The following is a 23600-nucleotide window of genomic DNA, read 5'->3' as shown; positions in this document are numbered from 1 at the left end:
CAGCGGGCGCGCGCCGCCCAGTATGGCCGCCGCGGCGGGGCTGCTGTGCCGCGGGCCGGTGCGTGTCTTCTCTCTCTGTGTCTGTGTGTCCGTCCTGTCCGTCCTTCCCTCTGTCTGTGCCCCCCTCCCCGTCCAGGGGTAGGGGGCGGGGGCGCTTTGTCCGTTGTCCGAGACACCCCCCTCCCAGTTGTTTTGGGAGGGGGGGTCCGTCTTCCCCGCGTCTCCCTCTGTGTTTCCCTCCTCCCCGGTTAACGGTAAGTGCGGCCTGCGCCTCCTCACGGTAAGTGACCCCGGTTGACGGTGGAAGTGTCCTCCCTCCCTTGCGGTAAGTGTGTGCCCCCCCCCCCCCCCCCCCCGGTGCCGGTGAAGGCGGACACCCCACCCCCCCCCCCCCCGGTGGCCGGTGAAGGCGGACACCCCCACCCCCCCCCCCCCGGGCCGGTGAAGGCGGACACCCCCACCCCCACACCCCCCCCCCGGTGCCGGTGAAGGCGGACACCCCCACCCCCCCGGTGCCGGTGAAGGCGGACACCCCCACCCCCCCCCCCCCCCCCCGGTGCCGGTGAAGGCGGACACCCCCACCCCCCCCCCCCCGGTGCCGGTGAAGGCGGACACCCCCACCCCCCCCCCCCCCGGTGCCGGTGAAGGCGGACACGACCCCCACCCCCCCCCCGGTGCCGGTGAAGGCGGACACCCCCACCCCCCCCCCCCCCGGTGCCGGTGAAGGCGGACACCCCCACCCCCCCCCCCCCCCGGTGCCGGTGAAGGCGGACACCCCCACCCCCACCCCCCCCCCGGTGCCGGTGAAGGCGGACACCCCCACCCCACCCCCCCCCGGTGCCGGTGAAGGCGGACACCCCCACCCCCACCCCCCCCCGGTGCCGGTGAAGGCGGACACCCCCACCCCGGTACCGGTGAAGGTGGACACACACCCCACATCCCTCCCCGGTACCGGCAGCCTTCCCCCACCTTCCCCCTTGCCGGTGAGGGCAGCCCAACCCCCCCCCCTCCCGGTGCCCTCCCCCAGCTGCTGGTGAGGGTGACCGTCCTCCTGCCGCCCCCCCCCCTCCCCGGTACCGGTGAAGGCAGCCGCCCCCCCGCCGTGCCGGCAGCCTTCCCCATTGCCGGTGAGGGCAGCCTAACCTCCCCCCCGGTGCCCTCCCTGACCCTCCTGTGCCGGTAAAGGCAGCCCCCCCCCGCCTGCTGAGCCCCCCGCCTGGGTGTACAATGAAGGGTTTTCCCTCCCCCGGCGGGGGTCACTGCCCCCAGCAGGGGTTCTCAGTGTTGTTTTTGCCCCCCCCAGCTCTTCCTGCGCCGCGGCACCTGGCGAAGCTTCACCTCGCAGACGGAGGGGGAGGCCCGAGTGACCCGGGTCCTGCGGGAGAAGTTTCCCCGGGCTTCTGCCATCAAAGTCGTGGATATATCAGGTATGGAAAAAGCTCTTGTATTTTCCTACCCCCCACCAAAAACCATTACCCCCCTCCTCAAGCCACACATGTGCTTTGCGAGGGAGGAGTTAAGTCTATCCCTTGGCTGTCCTGTCCTGTCCTCCCCGGCCTTTGCTGTGGGGACACAAAGGACTTTTGTCTTTCCTCAAGCCTTTGTCACTGCTTTTGTTTTTCTAGGCGGCTGCGGTGCCATGTACGAAATTCACATCGAGTCGGAGGACTTCAAGGAGAAGCGGACGGTGCAGCAGCACCAGATGGTCAACCAGGTGAGGGGGGGCTCTGGGTGCGTGTAGCACTTAACGCTGGTGCTGTGTGTGCTGCACTCAGAGCTGAGCCTGCTGCACTTTGTAGTCGTGCACAGCACTTTAGTTCAGCATGTTGATTGTATGTGTGCAGCACAAATTGCTGTGTGTGCACATGTGCAATCAGTGTGCACAATTAAAGCGCTGTGTGCACACACATGTGGTGCCTGGTTGAAGTGCTGTGGGCTCAGCTCTGAGTGCTGCATGTGCAGGGTGACTGTCTTGAGTAGCATAGTTCTTCCTTCCCACTAAAAACCAGTGTAGCTGTTTGTGCAGCACTCTGGCTGTAGTACAGCACTTCTAGTTGGGTGCTTGGGTGGTGTGTGCAGGAGAGGACTAACTGCTGCACCTGCATGCAGTGTTAGTGTCTACACTGAAAGACCCCCCTTCCCAGTGCTAAATAGCATTGCCTGCCCTTTTTTTCCTTCCCAATAAATAGTGTTGTTCTATGTGTGTGTGCGCACAGCATGTTGGGTGGTTGTGTGTGCTCATACACACCCCAGAGAGGATTGAGTGCTGTGCCTCATAGCCCATCCCTTCCTTGCCACTAATAAAGAAAGAGTGTAGCCCTTTTTCTTCATTTAAAAAAAAATACAGAGCTACACTGTGTGTGTGCAGCACTTAGTGCTCAGCTTTTTGTGTGCATAGCCCTTCCTTGTTGGGCACTCTGGTAAAGGTTATGCCATTAATGAAGGAACATCATAGCCCAACATGGTGTAGCACTGGGGCAGTGTGTGCTGCACTTGAGATTGTGTACAGTGCTTAGTGACCACTACACAGCCACCACTTTGTTTGGTGTTGCAGGCACTGAGTGAGGAGATCAAGAGCATGCATGGACTGCGCATCTTCACCTCCACCCCCAAACCTTGATGACAATGATGCTGCTGCCCAGTCAATAAAGATGCTCTCACTGGGAGGGGCTCTGTGCTGATGATGAGCAGGCAGCTGCCTGCCTCCCACCACCAAGAAAAATTTCCCAAGTGCTGCATTTTCAATTAAGGCACCTGTGCAGGGCTGGGGGGCTGCAAGGGGAGGGGGAAAGGAAGGGACTCTTCCTCTCAAAGGACAGCAGGAAGGAGAAACTTTATTATTGCCTTGCCACACAGTAGGGTCCCTTCCTCAGCCCCCCACAACCATGCTGGGAACACCAGGGAGCTGCTCTTTGGGGCCAGGCACTTCTTTTCCTCCCCCAACACCATTGCCAAAGGGGAGGTTAAGGCTCAAGTGTACCTCTTATCAAAAAAAAAAAAGCACTTAAAAATAAGCCAAGTCACTCTGCTCTCACACTGGGCTTAGCCTTGATCAGGCTGCTTTAGGCCAAGCACTGTGTCCATGGGGTCCAGAGGAAAACTTTGGAGTAGAATGCAGCTCTGCAGCATGTGAACTTCACCCCATGCCTGGGGGAAACAAAACCTGCTCTGAGTCCAAGGCAAGTCCCATCCTCAGCCAGACTAGAGCACATAGCCAAGTGGACTACACAGGGCAAGTCACCACAGTGCAGCCAACAACTTCTAAAACAACACAGGCTGTGGTGGCTGCTGCTGCACTGTAGAAGTGATGCTTGGCCTCTGAGACTGATGCCACTCCAAGCGCTGCCTGGCATCTCAGGGCTTGCATCGCTGAAGGCGAAGCATAGAAGTGGCTGGCGTACAAAGCAGAAAGGAGTGGCCAAAAGGGTCCGCCCAGGGAGAGTTTATCTGTCCTTGGAGCCCAGCTTCTCAATCAGTTCCTGCAGAGGAGCCAACTCCCGCCTGTCGATCAAGTTGAATTCCTAGCAGAGGAAAAAAAAACAGCACAAAAGCTAAAGGCACCTCTCAAAGAGCTGCTGGAAAACCCATCCAGCCACCATATGCATGCTGGGAAGTTGCTGTGTCAGTGCGTGCCAGCTCCCGAGAGAAACACTAAACAGGCATTGCTGCAGCAGCCACCTCTCCCATTTCTCTGTGGAGAAATTCAAGCAGTAAGACGACAAAAAACTTTTTCTGCCGTGTTGCTGAGAAGTACCATGCTGTGCTGCATGATGAGTTGCATATGCGGTCACAGGACGGGCTGTTGAAACACTGTCGGGGGGGGAGAAAAAAACGTGCTGCTGCTGCTGCTATTTCTGAGTCAATTCTTCAGCTACAAAACGCCCAAGTTCCCCTCCAAGCCTGGTCTCTTTTGCTGCAGGCTGATAGCTAAAACCTCAGAGGGACATTCAAGCATTGAAAGCCAACTGTGCCACACTTCCTGCAAAAAAACCCAAACCCAACACCACAATCCCACAGCGCTGCAGCTGCACAGTTTGCATGGTACAGAGGGCAGGAGCTGAGCCTATCTTCCAGCACACGCCACAGCTGTAGATCTTCAAAAAGCAAGGAGGCGCTTAAAATCCAACTCCCTTTAAAAGCAAGCGGGGAACAAGAAACCCCAGAGGCAGGCAACCGGCCACCATTTCGCAACTCACCTGCACAAAGAAGATAAAGTGCTTGAAGGAGGTGTTGAGGTGGGCTTCCTCCTGCAGCCGCATGACGGAATCGAAGTGCTGGTGGTAGATGTGAGCGTACACGCGGAACAGCCGCTTCAGGATCGTCTTGGCCACCGACATGAAGTTCTTGGGAAAAGGGACGCCTGAAACGCACCAACACGCACTGCTAAGTCCTTCAGTTTGGTCAGAATTACCAAACCGAGACATTCCAGCAGCGTCTCAGTCCTGTACGCGAGGCTCATTGCATCGCGCAGCTGCGCTTACCGATCTTTGAAGGGAAGAGCGTTTCATCATCCAGCTGGTCCTGGACCCACGTCATCAAGTAATCAATGTACTTCGGAGCCGAACACTTGATCGGCTTCTTTATGTTGGTGCCGTCCGCCCAGTGGTACTCATACCTGCAGGGAGAGGGAAGGAAAATAAATCCTTTGCTCCAAGAGAAAAAATGGCTTTTCCGGGCTCCTCCTGGACTTTGGCATGCCCTCTCCCCTCACACAAGATGGCTGACATCCCCAGGAGACCATCCCTGGGGTCGCACATTAGCCAAAGACTTTCAGAAGCCACCACCTGCAAATCGACACGCGTGCTTATCGATCCGACTGCTCCTCCGAACTGGGGCAGACACCGACTGTAATGCTAGACGACAACACAACCTGCTTTCTCTGCGATCTTTTGCAAAATCCTTCAAAAGCAGGGGGAAACCCCCCCAGGTTTTGACTGTCGCCTCTTGACCGACGACAAGCGAAAAAACCCAGTGCCGTTTCAACAGGAAATCGTTACAGGAAATGTCCCCAAATATAGAAACGGGAACTTGCAATCTAGATAATTCTGGGTAGAAAAGCGGGGCAGGATGTTACACGGCACCCTACAAATACTGCCCACCGGCCAGACTCCACGCTGCTATCCTGAAAAACAAAATGCCTCAAGCAACCTCACAGACAACATACCCTGCTGCAGCTTCACCTTGACAAAATACACAAGTGCAGAACCAACATATCATCTTCTCCCCACGGGTATTGACACCTCCTAAAAACAATGGGGTGCCCCAAATACACTTTCGCTATTTGCTTTCCACATTCCATGATGCCCCAACCTTCTCTGACAAAAAGGTTACGCTACATCAGCTAGGTAAACATGCCTCCTGAAAACCACTGCCCATGCTTCTCACCCGGGCACCCGCACGAATCAAGGGACAACAGCCCCTAAAACCGCCTCGGGACAACGCACGCTTCGTGCCCTTTCACGGCCTGCGCCAGGATAAGCATACTTGAGGCCAGGCTGATTCAACAGGGCAGGCACAGGGATCGGCAGGACCCAAAAGACACTTAGCCATTCCCTACTGCACGCACCAGTCACTATGAGCACGAGGTTCCCTTCCCAGCTCTAACTTCGCAACGACGGGCTGCCCTCTCCTCCCTGCACAGCCGTCGCACATGCCGTACAGTAACCCGACCGGAGCATTCGCCTGCCTCGTGTCCTGCCCCGTGCTGGCGGCAGCACCTTTATAATCACTTGTGCTCTGAAAAAAATCACACTACGGCCTCTCCGAGCATCGGCTCTGTGACAGAGCACAAGAGGTTACTGTAAGACTTTGACAGCAAGACCAGCTGCTTCCAATCAATTTAGATCCCTCATTTTCCTTAAAATAAACCGTTTTGACAACACATCTTTTCAGTTTCCAAACAACATAGGGACCAGATCGACAGGGGGAAAAGAGATCCCCACGCACGCTTCCCCTGGCCACGTAGTCAACGCACCAGACAAACCGACGGCTACCAACGCCACGCAGCCCAACAGACAGCTTAGCTTCGCACGTGGGTACACGGCACCAGGAAGCACGACGGTGCGCCTCGACCCGATCTGGACACGTCCCATCTTCTTTATATCTTCTTTCTACACACGCTCGAGCAACCCGCACCCCCGTCTGCTTCCCCACATTTCAATTGCGGCTATAGACTGCGGTAAACTTCTTACCTCGGTCCTGCAGACATGACCGGACAGCTCGCCTCCGTGCAGAACTCCGTAATGGTCCCATAGAGCATGTTGATTTGGTTGAAAAAATCCACCGCTGGAAAGGAAACGGATCAAGTTTACTCAAAATGCAAACGCAAAGCAGACCAGAGTGCCGCTTCGCTCTCATTCAGCTGTTGCAGGGGTGAACTTGGCACAAAGCTCTCAGTCAAAACAAACATCCCCCTTCCGTACGATGTCATGTGGCCAATGATTTTGAGACATTTCAGCCATCTAGGAATTTGAATCACTCTGTCAGTTTTTCACCGTCAGGCTACTGCCCCTAGCCGATTTGTACAGCATAAAGCTCCACTTAGCCTTCCGTACCTTGGAAATGACTGCTTTAGGTTCCAGACACCTTTAAAAAAATGACAGTACCTCAAAACCCCGATTGATTTTGATAATACAAGAGGGACCTTCCTTAGGTTAAACACTTGTGGCCTGACTTACTGTCTTCCATCGCTCAAAACTGACTCTTCTTCCTCCTCTAACCTCTAAAGAAACATAGTTGAAGGCCAGGGAGAGCGACTGCTAAAAGCAGAATAGGTTTGAAGTATTTGGTTTTTTAAACTATGCAAGCAGCAACAATAAAATGAAAACAGACAACAAAAAAGAAACTCCACAAACCTAGAGTTCAGTGGACAATACGGTTCCACTTCTTCCCTGGACTATTCACTGCCACCATTTTTGCAGCCGACAATGCTAGCTTTGTAACTCCAAATATCAATACTTGAGGCTAACTCCCCAGTACAAAAATAACCATTCACAAACCTCATCGCCTTTGCAAGACTGAACTCAAAAAAACCCACCCCAAAACCACAATTGTGCAGGTTTGTTTCTCACTTTTTGCACACTTCCAGAGCGCAACACCCCTTTGACGCAGGACCCATCTGCCATTGGCACATCGTGCCGCTTCCTTTCCTTTTATCCCAACTCCGTTACTTAAACAGAGCGTGCTTGGAATAAGAATTTCATCTGGGGAATTCCTAGGTTCTTTAAAGGAAAAAACCCAGAGATTTTTGGTTCTCCCACTCCACCTCCATGCTTGGGCAGATCCCTCTTTCATAGGGCTTACTGTTAACTGCGATCCACTCGTTAAGGTCCTCTCCCTCCGGCAACATAACCGCTTGTCTAAGGTTACCGCTCCCCAGAGTCGCTTCCGCATGTTTCAAGAGTTCATACTGATGGGAGCCTTCGGGAATGTTCTTCTTGGGTTTGAATGTTTTCGAAGATCGACTCCCACTGACAAGAGAGAAAACATTTCCAGTTAGTCCTTTAACAGCATTCTCTTCCCAGAAACATTTCCCATATTACCCCTTACCATCCGGCACTTTTAACCAAGGTGACACTGGCCCTTCCCCTTTTCCCCCGCCATCAGGGTGAACAGATCCTGCATGCAAGCTGAAGCATTTCTGATGGCATCGCAAAAAAGCCGCCCGCACGCTTCCCTCTTTCGTCTACCCTTTCTAAAAAACACAAACATTCTGCGCAAAGGACCAAAGACTCATCAAGCAACAGTTGCTTGCAGTCATGGAAAGAAAAGCCCACGTAACTCCACCAGGGAATGAAACGACCTGCCGACTGCCACTAGGTCAGTTTGACAGCGGCAAATATTAGGTACTCAGCACTCAAACGCACCATAGGAAACAGCTTGCTAAAAATAGCAACTTAATAGACTCCAGCCCTGAAATGCAAATTGTCATCATAACCTTCCCTCTCCGTGTTGTACCGACAGCTGTGCTCAGCAGCCGAGCCATCGCACAACTCCTCACCGAACTCCCCCCGGTTCCTCCAATGGGGCCGGCGGTACTGCAGCCTCTCTCCAAACAGCCAACGCTGCCAAAAACTGGATGAATTTTGATACCTCTCAACCACAAAACATTAACTTTCAGACCCCACCAACTCTCTGCTTCTGAGCAGGGGTGAAGCAAACAATAGGACAAGCAGGGCCAAAGCAAAGCTCGGGGGAAATGGGCTTCTCCAGCACATGGCGCTCGGCATCGCCGGCATCCTGCCCCCGTTGCGCGCAACCGGACGCATTCGGCTGGCACGCGCCTCATGGCAGCTTCCCGGTGCAATCTTACGGCTTTGCACGCCCTGTTTACGTGCAACGCTCGGTGCGGAAGTGAAAGACCTTTAGATCCAGCTCACTCTTAAACCAACCCTCTGCCTCCTGCTACAGCCGAAACGCAGGCCCAGCACGTCACCGACCCTAGGCAGAGGGTTCCAAAAGGCAGACCCAGCACATCGTCAGCCCTGGGAAGAGGGTCCCCAGCCCCTTCTTACACCACAGAATGCCTCCAGTCCTCATCCACAGCACCTACCAGGCCTTAAGAGCCAGAAGCCCTCTCTCACTTTACAAGCCTTCGCATCTACAACACAGGTATGCAACACCACACCCCCTGCAGCTTGCTAAAGATGCATTTTGTACACCACATGCTTGTAGGTTTACCACATTAACAGCATTCCCCCTGCAGTGAGGCCTGCCCCACCTCACAGGAGGGCAGCCCGTCACACAAACACCAGCTAGCACCAAGAGCCCACACCCTTTGCACTGCACCAGCGCTTGCCCACAGATGTAGGGTAAGGCCCACCCAAACCCCACCCAGAGAGCAAAGGCCTTACTCTAAAGCCCCCTCCCAACTCCCAGGGCCTCCCACTAAGGCAGAGCACGCCTGCAGACACCCCTACCCCCTCAGGGCCTCCCCCAATTCCCCTGGAAGACCAACCCCTCAAATTCTCCCCACCTGGAAGGGATTAACCCTCACAAGACAGCCCCTCCCCAGAGCCTTCCCCCTAAGACTAACCCCCAAAAGGCTTCCCATCCCCTCATACACCCCCAAAGCCCCCCGCCACCCATTCTCCTCCATGGCAGTCACCCAACATGGGCACTCCCAGGCCGCCCTGCTCCCGCTGCCATTCCCCCTCCACATCCCGGCCTAGGACCCTACCCCTGCAAGGCACCCTCTCTCACCCCACCTTCCTCACAGAAAAACTACTAGAGCCCCAGGGCTTCCTCCACAGGACTGCACTCCTCCCCGTGTCCCTCCAGGGCCTCCTCCCCAAGCCCTCCTGGTACACCCCCGGGGACTCTTTTCAAAGCCTTTCCCCCTCCGTACACACTCAGCCCTCCCCAAATCCTCTTCAAGCCCCTCCTGAGCCCCCAGAGCCTCTGCCCAAAGCCCCCACCCCCAGGCCTTCCTCCTAAAACTTCCCATGAGAGCCCTCCCGGGCCTCACCACAAGGCCTTCCTCAGCTCCTGAGCACCGCTGAGGCCTCCATCCCCCCCCCAAGCCTTCCTCGAGGCCCTTCCCTCAAGATCCCACCTCACACCCTCGCCACGACACCTTCCTCAAGCTCCTAAACACCACCAGCACCTCCCCCCCTCCCCAAGAACCTCCCCAGGGTCTCCCCAAAAGCCTTCCTCCCCCAAAGCCCCTCACAGACCCAGCCTTCAAGGCCCACCACCCCCCAAACGCTTCCCCGCACCCCAACACCTCTCACAAACCAAGCTTAAGTGCCCCCCCACCCCAAAGCCCTTCACAGAGCCTCTCCGAAGACCAAAGCCCCTCACAGACCACCCCCCCCGCCCCCCCGAGGCCTTCCCTACCGAAGTCTCTCACGCAGCCTCCCCCCCAAAACCCCTCACAGCCATCCTCCTGCCTCGGGGTCTCCCCTAAGGCACCCCCCGGGGGGGCTCGGACACTCACAAGAGGAAGCTCATGGCGAGCGGAGCCGGGCCGAGGCGCCGGGCCGGGCTGAGGGGAAAACGGCGGCGCCGGGGGCGGCTGCTCGCGCGCGGCCCCAGCTCCCTGCGGGCCGCGCCCGCCCCGCCGCCAACTCTCGCGAGAGCTCAGGGACGGGGAGGAGGGGTTTCATGGTGGAGGGGCGTGGTCTCGCAGAGGGGGCGTGGTCGCGCACGGCGCCATCACCATGGCAACAGCCCCCGGGCCGAGGTCCACGTGGGTCTGTGCCGGCCTCGGCCCCCGCCATGGGCCTGGGACCCACAAAGCCCCCTCCCCATGGGCCTGGGGACCTCCCTTGGGCCTGGGGACCCTCAAAGCCCCCTCCCCGTGGGCCTGCGGACCCCCAGAGCCCCCTCCCTATGAGCCTGGGGACCCCTCATGGGCCCAGGCACCTCCAAAGCCCCCTCCCCATGGGCTTGGGGACCCCCCATGGGCCTGGGGACCCTCAAAGCCTCCTCTCCATGGGCCTGGGACTCCCCCCCCAATGAGTCTGGGCACCTCCAAAGACCCTCCCCATGGGCCTGCCCCCCCCCCCCATGGACCTTCCTCCCCCTAGGTCCCCCCCAACTCACAGATGCTCCCCCCCCCACCCCCCTCAACCCCCACCATCTTATTTCAGCCCCTCCTTTTCAGCCTCACACCAGGCCGGACCCGTACGCCCCATCCAGCGCCCCAGACCAACTTCACAGGCTGAAATTCCCCAAAACATCCTAAAGTTTATCAAACCCTTTTCCCAGGGCTGATTTCTGCCGGTTTTCACCCTTTTTTTGTGGCTATGTGATCTCTCCAGCCCTTGTCTTAGCAAAGAGCTGCTGTTACTGACCTAAACAATTACTTTTAAAACCAGGGCACGACCGTAGCCACTCCAAACAAGTTAAAAACTAAAATAAACATGCTGAGGTTATTTTAGCTCGCAGCCAGGCTGCCTCCCGCAGCTCTCACAAGCGGCACAGTGTGGAACCGGCTCCGCCGGGGCACGTCACGGGGACGGCGGCTAGTGATCCTCGGTATTTATTGGATACTCAAGGAGGCATAAAAACCTTCCCAGACTTTACCGAGCACCTCGATGACCTCACGATAAACCTCCAAGGCTGCCTTTCACAACTCAAAGAGTACGCAGGGCAAAACTAAGGAAAATAAACATGCAGGAGATGGCTAAACTCACTCAGCACGGGTTCTCAAGCACTTACAGGCTCTCCTTTTACCTCTTCTCCGTGCAGGTTTCTTGCTTCCTTCTCTGCGTTACCAGGGAGCAGCGTTCACACCCGTCCTGACCCGATCTGGTGCCAAGGGCCAGGAGACGCCACACAGGATCCATTTAAAATTAAATTAATGGTATTTAGTTTTGCACAAAAGCATTTAATTTTTCCACCTGTGGAAACCGTGGCCAGAAACAGCAGAGAAATACTAACGGTGAGTAACCGTTCCCTCTCGCCGTCGACAGATGCTGACGGATGGCCACCCTGTGCCTGCTCGGGTGTGGGATCCTGCTTCCAGTCCCTCTGTGCTGGGATTGCCTGGAGCTGGGAGCACTGGGAGCTGGGAGCACCCGGCTCACCCCCAGGTTTTGCCGAGGTTTTGTGATGCCTGACGAGGGACAACACCAGCTGCCAGGCCCCGTCGCAACCTCCTGCAGCGAAAATCTTCTCTATTTTTTAGCAGCTAAACTGCCCGTCCTGGTGCGTGTACGCTTAGTCCATAAACTAGACCTAACCCTAATCCTAATTTCAACCTCAGTCCGGTTTTAGACATACTCACGGTCCTGTAATTAATCTCATCCCAATCCCAGATGGAAACCTAGCCCGGATCCCAAATGCAGCCCTAACCCCAATCCCACATATAGACCTAACTTCAATCCCAGCCCTAACCCCAACCCCAGATCCAATCCCAGCCCTAACCCCCATCCCAGCCCCAACCCCAGATTTAACCCAATCCCAGCCCTAACCCCCATCCCAGCCCCAATCCCATTCCCTCGCTCAGCCCTAATCCTGCTCTAACCCCCACCCGAATCGCAGCCCTAAACCTGACCCCCAGCCCTAATCCCGACCCTAATCCCGACCCTGACCCCTGGCCTAACCCCAGGCCCAGCCTTAGACCCAATCCTGACCCCGCCCCCTGCCCCGCCCCGCCCCGCGGTGCACGGATCCCGCAGCCCCTCTTGCCCCGCCCCCCGCCGGGCCCAGCCAATGAGCGCCGCAGCGCCCAATTAGAGAGGAGAAGCCTCACCCGTCTCCACCAATCACGGCCCTCTCCTTCTCCGCCCGCCCCGCCCCCCCCGTCTCCCTAGCGCCTCTCTCCCTCTACCCCCATCGCCGCCGGGAAACTCCCGCTCGGTCCCGCCCCCTCGCTCTCCACCTCCATTCAACTCTACCCTCCGCGATTGGCTGCCGCGGGCGGCGAGAAGGGGAGGAGCCGGACGCTCTCCCCGCCCCTCCTGCTATATAAGGCGACGGGCGGGGCAGAGAGCCTCACTCCCGCTTCCCGCCGGCGCTCCCTCAGCGCCCGCCGCTGCCATGGCGACCGCGCTCTGCCCGCTCCGCACCCTCGGCCGCGCCGCGCTGCGGCCCCGCGATCGCCGCCTCCACCTCAGCGCGCCCAGGTACGGCCCGATCCGGCCTTTTTAGGAACACCTGTGTGGTGGGGGAAGCGGGGATCGTCCCTTTCCTCCGCCCAATGCCGGCCTGAGGAGGGGGAGGCCCGGCCTGGCCCTCGCCCCCCCACACCTTCTCCTTCGCCTCACCCACCGGGCTGGGGTAGAGACCCGGCTCATCGCCACCGGCACCGGGAATGACTGAGGCGGACCCCCAGCGGTCACCCCGGGCGGTGCAGGCTGATGAAATCCCGCTCCCGCCTTGCATGGTGTATGTTGGGCTTCCCCCTCACTGCGGGCGGGGGGGTGGGGGGGACACACCGGGTCTACCGGGCTCTCCCCGCACCCCCAGAGGTGCCTCTCGGGGCCCGGTCTCAGGCTGAACCCAGACTAAAACGGTGTGAGAGGGACCAGAGACCCCCCCCTCTCTCCCCGAAGCATCCTACCCCAAGCATCCCACCTGTGGCTCAGGCTGTGCACCCACAGACTTTCTCCTTCCACTTCTCCACCACCCTCCCGTGGATTTTGCTCCCGAGCACCGAGAGCCCTTCAGGGAGCTGCTGCTGCTCGGGTGCTTTGGTTTCACCCCCGTTCCCTACTCTAAACGGGGCTCCGAGCTCTTATTTTGGCTTTCCTGCAGCTCACAAGGGGGGCTGATGCTTCTCCCCGTCCCCTGGAACCCCAGGCTGGGCACCCAGACTTCAGGCTTACGTAAGGGGAAGATTCGGGTAGGTTCTTGGCATGAGGTGTCTGTGATCTAATGAGTTTTCCTTTCCCTAGCTTGCCAGGCACTTGTAATTTCCATAGATGTATCTAAGCGGGCGTACAGTAGTTTAGCGCAGGTTTAGCTCAAATATAAGAATTAGAGGGCCAGTGGGCTGAGCTGGTCTGGAATGGGGTTTTGCTGGTTATTGTTAAATAAGTTTGACTGGGGTGATTAGTGTTAGGGATGGAGCAGCATTTAATTCCCAGTAAATGGGAGAAAACTACATATTTGAGTAGGTCAGGGATGCAGGTATGTGGCCGGAGCGGCTCTTGTGGTGGCTTTCCCCGGTGGCAGCTGTCCCCAGTGCTCCAGGATCAGGATTGTACCTAGAGAAGGTCAGAATACAGCAGTGTTGGACTTAACGTGGGATCGTGGTAGGAGAAGGTCTGTATGCCAGGCAGCTGACGGATTTTTGAGGACAAACTGCAGTAGTTTGGCTTGCTCCCGTTGGATGGTACAGGGAGGGTTGGAAACTGCACTTGGTGCTGTCAGGCTTTCTCCTGTGGGTCAGTTGTCTCCTGGATTCTTGTGGCAAGTTGAGTAGCTTGTGGAGTTCTGATATATATTGCTTCAGAAATGAGCTGGTCCTTGCAATTTGGGAAGGCACCATAAATGACAGTAACACTGTGAGAGCATCTTTGTGAGCTCTGGCTCAGAGGAAGGAATAATGGGGCAAGTAAGGTGCTCGTTGTGAGGCAATGCTGTAGTGAAGTCTAGAACTGAAGCTTGTGAAGGTGTACCTTCTCACAAAGGGATTAGTGAACAAGAATGATGTTCAAATAGGAGTTGTAGTGATAACCTGAAGGAAAAAAAACCAAATGTGAGCAGTGTTGTGACAGCCTGTTGTGAGTGGGGACTGGCAGCCGTGGCCTCCCAGCTAGCTGTAGGTCAAGCCAGCCTTTCTATGTACTGCAGGGTGTCCAGTTGCCTGGAATGTATTTGGCGGTGACTGGATATTCCCGTTACCAATTTAGACCAGAAATGTATGCAGGGAGTTGTTTTGACCTGGTTCAAACGGGCAAATGTCCCTTCTACTCCAGCTAGACGTTGGAGTCTGTCAGACGGGGTGAAACCACGTACCCCCAGCCTGGCTTTAACAGCCTGAAGGCATGACTGTAGCGGTAGCAGTGCTTACTTGAGCAGGGGAAGGCATGAGACTGGCTTGCGTGAGGTGCGTGCTGTGCTAGATGGGCCGACGGTCTCGCCGAGGAATTTGTGGGGGATGAGGATCTCTGGGAACAGCACTCGGTACAGAAGCGTGGCACGCTGTGCCTCCCTTGCTGCATCCAATGAGCCGGAATTACTCAATAGACCTCTTCGGTGGTGGAAGCTCCACTTAAGTGGAGTGAGTTCTGCTTCATGTACGTCCTTTGTAGTGAAGCTGTCATGCCTTTGCAAGGAATGGGTGACTGGCTTTCTACAAATGGGAGCTAACAGTATCTTAGCTTGAAACATGCACCAGACAAATGGTGCACACCTCGCAGAGAAGAATAGCGTGTAAGCTTTCTCAGGCTGCACAAATAAGTTGGTCCCTTTGGTAGTTTTGTTTGCTGATCCTGGCTTTGGGCAGTAAAGCTGTAAACTAAGACTGAACTATGCTGCTTAATATGATTTGGTATAAAGGTGCAATAGGCTTGTAAAAGTAAGGCTCGAGTGAAAGAGCTTTTCCTGGTCTGTGTTGCACAGAGCCCTAATGACAAGTCCTAACGATGCTGACTGCTTTGGTAATACTTTATCTGTTGCAGAAATGATGCCGTTGTGATTTCTGGAAGGAAGCTGGCCCGGCAGATCAGGCAGGAAGCCCGTCACGAGGTTGAGCAGTGGGTAGCAGCTGGAAACAAGAGACCTCACCTCAGCGTTGTTCTCGTCGGTGAAGATCCAGCGAGTCACTCCTACGTACTGAGCAAAACCAAAGCGGCTGCTGACGTTGGTACGTCTTGCGCTCTGTTCCAAAAAAGTGGAGCGAGTGACTGTTTTATCTTGCTGTAGTTGGGAGTCCTCTCTGCTGGAGGCCGAGGGAAGCTTTTTGGGATCCATCCATCTGGCAGCTTTTCACCTCGGCTGCGTGGAAGTCCCTGTTTGCCCCAGCATTTGCTATGACTCTTTTGGCTGCCTTCATTGTTGTACTGGGACGTAGTTAATAAACACAGTTCACGTGTGCCTTGTGCCATTTGAGTCCCTTAGGGCAACATCAAGCTCTGTAGTTTGGATTTGCAGTCTTTCTAGGGTCATATAAAGCACAGACAGGGCTCTGCTTTGCCGTCTTTCCTCAAATACTCGAGATGCAGTCATCGTTCAGCAGCCTTGCTACCCTGTGACTGCTTCCAGTCTTGCAAGCTGAGGTCCTGCTCGGTGTTCGGCCAAGTATGCTTCTGAAGAAAATGTGCTGAAAGGGGTTAGGGGCAATAAAGGGTTTAATTTCTCCTTGGGTTCTGTCCTGCCGTAGCCTTCTTTTGGAGCTGAGATTTTTAGGCTAACATCCCCTTCTTGCTGTGTCAAGAGGGACCACAGGATGTGCAGTTGCATCTCCATTGTAGCACACTTTGGTTGGGTTTCTCCAAGCCCTCTCTGCATTTGGAGGGTTTCTGCTTCCAAGTAGTCTTTCCCAGGTCATTAGACTGACACTAATGGCCCTTAACGGTAACTTGCAAGCCTTGTGAAGGTCTCTGGCCTGGAAGGTGCTCTTTGTTACACAAAGCATACAATCCTTGGTGCGTGCTTGTCAGAGTTAGTAGAGCAATGAACAGGGCAGCTTAAATCTGCATAGATTAAGAAAACTGCTCTTGCACTTGTGCCCACGTGGCTCTCTAATGCGATGCTTTCAATGGCTGTGCAGGAATCAGCAGTGAAACCATCCTCAGGCCGGCTTCTATTACTGAAGAGGAGCTGCTGGATTTGATCAGCAAACTCAATAATGATGCCAATGTGGATGGCCTTTTAGTACAGCTTCCTTTACCTGGTGAGTAGCTAGATTTCCATCTGTTTCATTTTAACATAAAGCTTTTAAGGGTTTGTATGTGCCAGAAGGAGGAGTAGCACGGGGGCTACCCAGTGACATGAGAGGTGGCACCCTGCCATGATGCAGCATAAAGAAGTTGATGCAGCTACTCGATCACACAGCTGCCTGCATGAGTTAAGTTGCTGGGGGTCACAGAAATCTATTCTTGTGGAGGGAGTATCAGCTTCCAGAGCCAGAAGCTTGAACTCTGTTGTGACACTGAGGCTGCCTAAAAATACCCTCTCAGCATTAGCGATGCTGTAGTCCCAAAGTGGTTCCAGTTCCCTTCTTCTGGGAGCAGTTAGCCTTGAGCTTGCTGGAAGTCTTGAGTAGCTTCAAGCTTTTAAACTCTGAAGGGGCTGGTGCAGGAGGTCAGGGCTCTGGCTGACTGCAAAGAGCAGGCTTTTGGCTGATCCCTAGAGTTAAAGCTTTTTCTTCTCTTCCAGAACATATTGATGAGCGCAAGATTTGCAACGCTGTGACTCCAGACAAAGACGTTGATGGCTTTCATGTGATAAATGTGGGTCGCATGTGCCTTGACCAGTACTCCATGCTGCCAGCTACCCCGTGGGGGGTGTGGGAGATCATTAAGAGAACTGGTAAGCTGCTGCTGCTCCAGTATTTGGCTGCTGCCTGGCATAAGTCCAGCTTGTGGTTGTTTTAAGACTCCATCTTGTCCTCTGCAGGCATCCCAACGCTGGGGAAAAATGTGGTGGTGGCCGGCAGGTCAAAGAATGTGGGCATGCCCATCGCCATGTTGCTGCATACGGACGGGAGGCACGAGCGCCCAGGAGGTAAGAGCTTGGTGGCCTCGGAGCCTGTGCGCCAGGCAGCTGTAGAAGGAAATCCTCTGCCTGTCACGCTGGCCTCTTTAGGCTCCTAAACCAGTCCCAGAAGCACCTTAAGGACTCTGGCCCATCACGTGGGCTGTGGTCAAGGCTGAGGAGTTAGCTCTGCACAGTCAGTCTTGTAACATTTTGGAGCCTTCTTCAGTGAGTCCTTGTCCTCTTCCGTACCATATCCCTCCCTCTGACTCTGTAGGCTGTGCCCTGGGGTTTCTCATCAGGCTCTGATGTTCCTGATAAATACACAGGTGGTCGAAGGGGAAGATTTAGAGAAGTGCCTGGGTTTGAGTGGTGTATGTGAATTAAAAAGCTCTATGTAACCACTCTTGCAGGTGATGCCACAGTCACAATATCCCACCGTTACACTCCCAAGGAGCAGCTGAAGCAACACACTATCCGTGCTGATATTGTGGTAGCAGCAGCAGGTGAGACCCGACTCTACTAATAGCGCAGGCAAGGCGCACAGAGGGTGCCGCACTGCAGCTTGTGTGGCGTTTCTGATGGGAATCCTTGCTCGCAGGAGACAATCGTGTCAGTATTGAATGTCCTGGGGCCTCCCTATCTGAGGCAGCTCTGGCAGTGTAGGAGAGTCTGGTGCTCTCATGGCTGGCTGCAGCTGCTGTAGGCGAGGGCTAGGACAGCAGCTGAGGGGCTGTTTGAGCCAGCCAGTTAATCCTGTGATTAAGCCTAGGAGCCACATACTTGATCTTGGTAGCAGGGCTGTTTGTAGCTCTGCCTTTGAAATGTAAAATAACATCTGGGAGGAGGGGTTGGTATGCCAGCAAGCACCTGATCAGATCTAGGGAACAGCTACAGACAGGCTCTGTTATACATGCACACAGTTCTGTATTTATGTGAGGAGGAGGGAAAAAAATACCAAGATAGCATCTGCTTACCTAGAGACAGACAAAATGCTGAGCGACAGCTGCAGTGCCATCTTCAGAGCACAAGGAATCTCTGAGGTGTGCTCTTCTCCAGGCTGTACCCTTGGCATGGAGTTAGTTCATCAGCAGAGGAGTTGAGCTGATCTGGGGTGTCTGTTTGGCAGCAGAAGCTGGGTGTGAGCCTGTGGGGAGGGAGGAGAGAAAATGTGGGTTGGAAACAGGGTATAAAGAGACAAGGTGCTGGAAGGAGTAGAAGTGGTGTTGAAGGTGTCAGTGCACGTAATGACAGCAGAAGGGCTGCTGGCAGGTAAGGCATGTGAATTGCCAAAGGTGGTCAGCAGACCAGGGGAAGGCTTACATGAAAGAGGTAACTAAGCAGAGGGTGGGAATGAGTTTCTCTGAGCCAGCAGTATCTGGCAGAACCAGATAAACACACTCCACCCTGAAAGGGTGTCTTAGCAGAAAGCTGCTGCTCCCCACCCCTCTCCCCCTGTCATCTGGGGGTTTTACAGCCCCTGGGCAAAGCCAGTGCCTCTGCCAAGCTGGGTTGCGGTGGTCTCGGACGCTGCTCCAGCTTGCTGACTTAGTGCAGGTGCAAAAACGTTGCTGGAGCTGCGTGAACAAACACAGCCGCAGACTTCAAATGTGACCTTTAAGGTTTCAACTTGGAGAGGATGCTTTGGTCCCAGCTGCTTTGCCAGACCTCTTTCGGGGGTTGGATTCCAGTTCTTTACACTCTGAGGTTATAAGTAAACAGCTCAAATTCCTGATGGAGCTGAACATTAAGGAGGTAGCGCTGGATTGTGCAACTCTGGGTAGATTTGCATTTTGTAGAATGGTAGAATCCTTCAGGTTGGAAAAGACCCTTAAGACTGAGTCCAACTCTTTTCTGAGGCAGTAGGGCCCAGGTGGGTGAAAACATAACATGAAGATGGGATGAAGGGGAGCAGGGGGGCTGTTTAGCACCACTGTGAGCATTTGATTCTGTTTTCTTCTTGCAGGCATACCCAACCTGATCACAGCTGATATGATCAAAGAAGGAGCTGCAGTTATTGATGTGGGGATAACGAGAGTGCAGGATCCTGTCACTGCCAAGTCGAGGCTGGTTGGCGATGTGGATTTTGAAGGTATGGAAAGGCTCTGCATCTGGTTCCTTGAGAGTTAAACATCTAGGGAGCTGAGAAGGGGAGGAGAAAGTCCTGGTTCATGTGACTGAGCAGAGGCAGACTGTGCTTCTGTTCTCTTGGTTGGTGCATTCAAAATTGTACCATATGCAAGGGTGCAGCTCTTCCTGTAAATATGCCGTGGGAAAGCTGTATGTTGCAAGGCAGAGGAGACTCATCCTGAACCTAAGCAGTCAGGTTGCTTTGCCTCTCCTCCAATTCATCACTCATACTCCTGCTTTTAAATAAAAACATGCAGAACTTACCTTCTGGCTTGCTACTCACTGGCCTTGCTCACCACTTAGCTGCAACGGTGCCCAGACAGACTGTTGGCGATGAGCCCTGCACTTTTGCTTGAGAGACACTGGAACCTCCTCCTGGAAGGAAGAGAGAGGGGGAATGTTAGTACTTTATTGTGGCTGCCCTCAAGGGCACGTATGAAGCCCACATCTAGTCTTGGACTTGACATTTCTGTGCTAGAAATCCAGCTATTAGACCTTGCTTTCTGCTTTTCCCCTACCTTGGGCTTTGCAGTTAAGCCTGTAGCAGGGATGGACAGACTATGGTGTGAGCTCCCCTGCCCTGAATTATAGAGGGGGGAAAAAGTCCACCTTGAGAAACTGCTATTCCTTAGCTAGTAATCTTGAAGGAATTTGAACAATGTTAGACTGGTTACAGCTTTGTACTGGCCAGCCAGCTTGATAAGTGTTGCTGCCTTTGACTTGTATGTGAAGCTCTAGCTTTCCTTCCTGCAGGGGTGAAGAAGAAAGCCAGCTACATCACTCCGGTCCCTGGGGGAGTTGGGCCCATGACAGTTGCCATGCTGATGAAGAACACCATCATTGCTGCCAAGAAGCTGTTGAAACCCAAAGAGCTGAAAGCATTAACCGCTTAATGCGGGATTCTCTTTAGCACTGAAAACAACATTCCAAACTGACTCCCAAACAGGCCGATAGAAAATGCAATATTTTTATTTATTGTATTGGAAGTGGAATTTCCTATTCTGAGGTCATGGATATTTACTGGAAGCTGAAACATATGCACATTAGTCGTACTAAGGTGTAAGCATCTACGCTTCTGGCCTACTCGTGCTAGCAAAGCTGCTTTATGTTTAAGCTAGCTCTTCTAGGAAGCCTGCCCTGCTCTTGCAGGGACTAGGTGACAGTCGGGATCCTGGGCATGCAGCTCTCCCGGGAGCTCGGTGTGGCGTTAGCAATCCCGTGGGAGGTAGAGCACTGCTCCACAGTGCAAAAGCAATGATCTTCATGGTTCTGTTCTCACAAATGCTCAGTCTGCCCAGACTGCTCGCGTTTGACTCGTGCTGAAGTCTTTATTCAACGGCAGATGTTTAGTTAGAGTTATGCTCTTCTGTAGAAGAAGTTACTTGAAAAGGAAAAAAAAAAAGCCATATGTATGTTCGCAGCCTATGCGGGGCCCTGGGCAGTGGCAGATTTGTTGTAACATGTTCTTCTAGGGTGCAGCTAAACTGTTTTTTTTTTTTTTTTTTTTTTTGCTATTTGGATGGTGACTTTTTTAAAAAGCCTTTTTTTCTAACCAAAGAACAATGGGCTGGGGACTGTCGGTGCCTACATTGGGCACACAGGAGATTTCCTGGACTGTATTGTAAAGCGTGCAAGTACTTAGTGAATAAAATGCAGGCTAACTCTAAATAAAGTATGAGAAGACAAAAAACTACTACTTGTGTCCTAGAATTATTACTACGCAAGTTTTTTCACTGCTCCCAGAAAAGGGAGAGCAGCCTCCAGCAATAGTTTACTATAGCACTTGTGATGCAAGCTCCCTTTTGTCACTGCGGAGGTCTGGCTTTCTCCCCGAGTTTAGCTAAGACACAACTGCTACGTGCATCACCAACTCGGCTTAGAAGTAAGCAGGTCTGTTTGCTTTCATGCCTGAACAAAACCCGTTCAGCTTCCTGATGCTGTTTCCTAACTGCATTGACATGACAGTACAAACTTAGTCCTCTAATGAGTTTGTTTTGCAAGCTCTAATTATCCATTGAACGTTAATCTTACCTGGGGTCACGATGCCTTGGGCAGGATGGAAAAACTTACACGCAGCATTGTTTGTGGGCAGCGAGGTACGTGTCTTGGACTCCTTCCTCTTCGTGTATTCCCTGGAAAGACTGATCCCACCTTTTGGGGAGCAGGAAAGGTTTGTTGTGATGCTGAACGGCTGTTGCTGGAGGCACGTGGTGACTCGGCACTAACCCCACATTCATGGTTTTCTCCTAGAGGGGAGGGGGCTTATAAAAACACTAACCGTGTGGGAAGGAAAGCTGAGGTTCAAGGACTCTGCACCAAAAACACACTAAGAGCTGCGACTCATTGAAATGAGGTTTATTGGGTTGTATCACCGATAAATACAAAATGGCTAAAGTGGTACTGTAATGGAGGTGGCAAATCTGAGACGCTCCACTGTTTTCATATACAAAAAGTAGAAACCACATGTGAACCTTGCAAAAATGACAAATTTAGTCAAAACAAGCTGGATGCTAGAGTGGCTTCAGCTCTATGAAACATCTACCAGAGTCCACAAAGCCTTTCTGGGGGCATGGGGTAGTAGAGCTGACCTACTGGCTAAAGCAAATGAACCTGTTTGATTAAAATTGTAAGCCTACCTGTACCGCGCTTCAGCTACCACACAGGAGATTGGTACAAAATGCTACAAAATAGACACGATGCGTTCAAGTTGAAATAGTTCTTAATGTTAACGTCAAGCTACATGGCTCTCGCTTAAGTGGTGATGGGTGTAATAATACTGTGTTATTTATCTCACCACATTTCCCCAGGAGGTGTACTTGAACCAGAAAAAATTGCTATAAATAGGAAATTGCCTTCGAGTCTTTGTTGGACTTGGCTATTTACAGAGAACTGGGATCTGTCCCACACAAAGGTTCAGACCAGTTGCAATATTTAACTGGTCTCCCAGAGACCCCCGTATGGCTGGTATAAATATCAGGTAGGCTGTTTCGGCTTGGGGGAAGGGTTGGGGCTCTGTGAGGTTTGAAACAGAGAAAAAATAAAGACCGCATCTAGCAAAAATGAGTAAAAGCAATAGATTTGAGAGGATTGCTTCAGACCAGTGTTTCTAAACCACAGCTGGGTGTAGCCCATGGAAGGAAAAAAAAAACCAAACCCAAACAACCTTTAAAAGCCTCATTACTGCCCTGGCGCTGCTGGAAAAAAGAGGCGGTGAGAGCCGGGCAGAGCCAAACTGAGCTCAGTGCCCACGCTGACTCCTAACCTGCTCCCTTCCCTTCCTTTCCCAGAGACCCCAAAGGCAGCGACGGGTGGGAAGAACCCTTTGCGGAGCCGAAATGCCAACCGGAGACCAAGCGGGGAGCTGCTGGATGCGAGCCTGAAAGCACAGGTGGGTACGTGGCGGGGGACACGCTTGCTCTGCCCTCCCCGTTACAAGCCGCTTGCTCTTAAACCGTGTGCGAATAACCAGGATCGAGGAGCTAAAGTGGGCGCAAAAGCCCCTCACGCAGGGGCCGGGCAGGCGGAGCAGGGTCCTCCAGCAAGAAAACGGCTCGGGCACGTCTCGCTCCCGTCCGGAGGAAGAGATACGGCTGTTACCGGGGCCAGGGATGGCCCTGGGAAAACCGCGGGTGAGGACATGGGGATGGGAGACCAAACGGCTTCGCTGCAGCAACCGATCCCGTTTTCCGGCAGAAACCGTCCCCCACTGCCTGCAGAAACCATTCCTGATTCCCTTGCGGAAACCAAAGCCCCGTTCCCTGCTCCGCTCTCCCACCGCGGCCCGTCTGCTGTTACCCTCAAGCGGCAACAACCTTACACCTGAGCTGCTTTTCCTCCTTCCTGGGGCACAGCTCCGGGCCACCGGCTCCTTTCCAGCCCTGCCATACCTCCTCGTACCCTCCTACACATCCAGCCCGGGGTGGGCAGAGCCGGGGTCCCTCCACGGCCGGCGGGTCCCTCCTGCATCCCCACCACCACGCCTGGGATGCTGCGCCTCCAGAAGGGACTCCCCGGTGCCGTGGGCTTGGACCGGCGTCCTCCTGCCGACACAAAGCCCGACGCACCGACCCCTCCACGAAACGAGACTCCCCGAGAGCCGCGTTGCGATTTCAGGGATTGGGGAGCGGGGATGCACGCTCCCCTTTCCTTCTCAGCCATGCAAACCTCCTCCTCACCCCAAAAATCCCCCTTGAAAACATCACCCCGGCACAGTCCCCTTCCCCGTCAGCCCTACCTGCATCCCGGCTGCTCCCACAGCCCCAACCACCTTCAGCTTCTCCAGCCCAGCAACGGCTCCAGGGCGAGCGGAGGCCAAAAATCACCAATTCCACCTTTTCAGCCCCGTTTCGCTACCAGCGGCGACGCCTTCGCCCGGCAGA

General features: G+C 54.3%; 3 protein-coding genes across 4 annotated transcripts; 2 read left to right on the top strand and 1 right to left on the bottom strand.

Moving 5' to 3' along the window:
- Positions 1–6: 6 nt before the first annotated feature.
- BOLA3 (bolA family member 3) lies at positions 7–2707 on the top strand. The gene is made up of 4 exons (XM_075043671.1): positions 7–58; positions 1304–1427; positions 1626–1714; positions 2555–2707. Exons 1-4 carry the CDS (start codon positions 23–25, stop codon positions 2618–2620), a joined length of 315 nt encoding a protein of 104 aa, XP_074899772.1. The 5' UTR covers positions 7–22; the 3' UTR covers positions 2621–2707.
- A 107-nt stretch (positions 2708–2814) lies between these two features.
- On the bottom strand, positions 2815–10061 carry MOB1A (MOB kinase activator 1A). Its single transcript, XM_075043670.1, has 6 exons — positions 9938–10061; positions 7303–7469; positions 6192–6285; positions 4482–4615; positions 4197–4360; positions 2815–3521 (listed from the first exon to the last, which is right to left on the bottom strand). The coding sequence occupies exons 1-6, from the start codon at positions 9949–9951 to the stop codon at positions 3444–3446; spliced, it is 651 nt and encodes a 216-aa protein (XP_074899771.1). The 5' UTR covers positions 9952–10061; the 3' UTR covers positions 2815–3443.
- A 2398-nt stretch (positions 10062–12459) lies between these two features.
- Positions 12460–20769, top strand: MTHFD2 (methylenetetrahydrofolate dehydrogenase (NADP+ dependent) 2, methenyltetrahydrofolate cyclohydrolase). 2 transcript variants are annotated; one of them, XM_075043668.1, is made up of 8 exons: positions 12460–12572; positions 15075–15259; positions 16166–16288; positions 16774–16926; positions 17014–17121; positions 17505–17597; positions 19058–19183; positions 19975–20769. In XM_075043668.1, exons 1-8 carry the CDS (start codon positions 12487–12489, stop codon positions 20112–20114), a joined length of 1014 nt encoding a protein of 337 aa, XP_074899769.1. In that variant the 5' UTR covers positions 12460–12486; the 3' UTR covers positions 20115–20769. The 2 variants fall into 2 exon arrangements, with proteins under 2 accessions (XP_074899769.1, XP_074899770.1); XM_075043669.1 differs by lacking the exon at positions 12460–12572 and adding an exon at positions 14466–14500.
- Positions 20770–23600: the final 2831 nt, after the last annotated feature.

This window comes from Buteo buteo, chromosome 12, assembly GCF_964188355.1.
Source record: "Buteo buteo chromosome 12, bButBut1.hap1.1, whole genome shotgun sequence".
Taxonomy (NCBI): Eukaryota; Metazoa; Chordata; class Aves; order Accipitriformes; family Accipitridae; genus Buteo; species Buteo buteo.
Note: the sequence above shows the minus strand (reverse complement) of the source record. Positions and strands in the feature narration are given on the sequence as shown.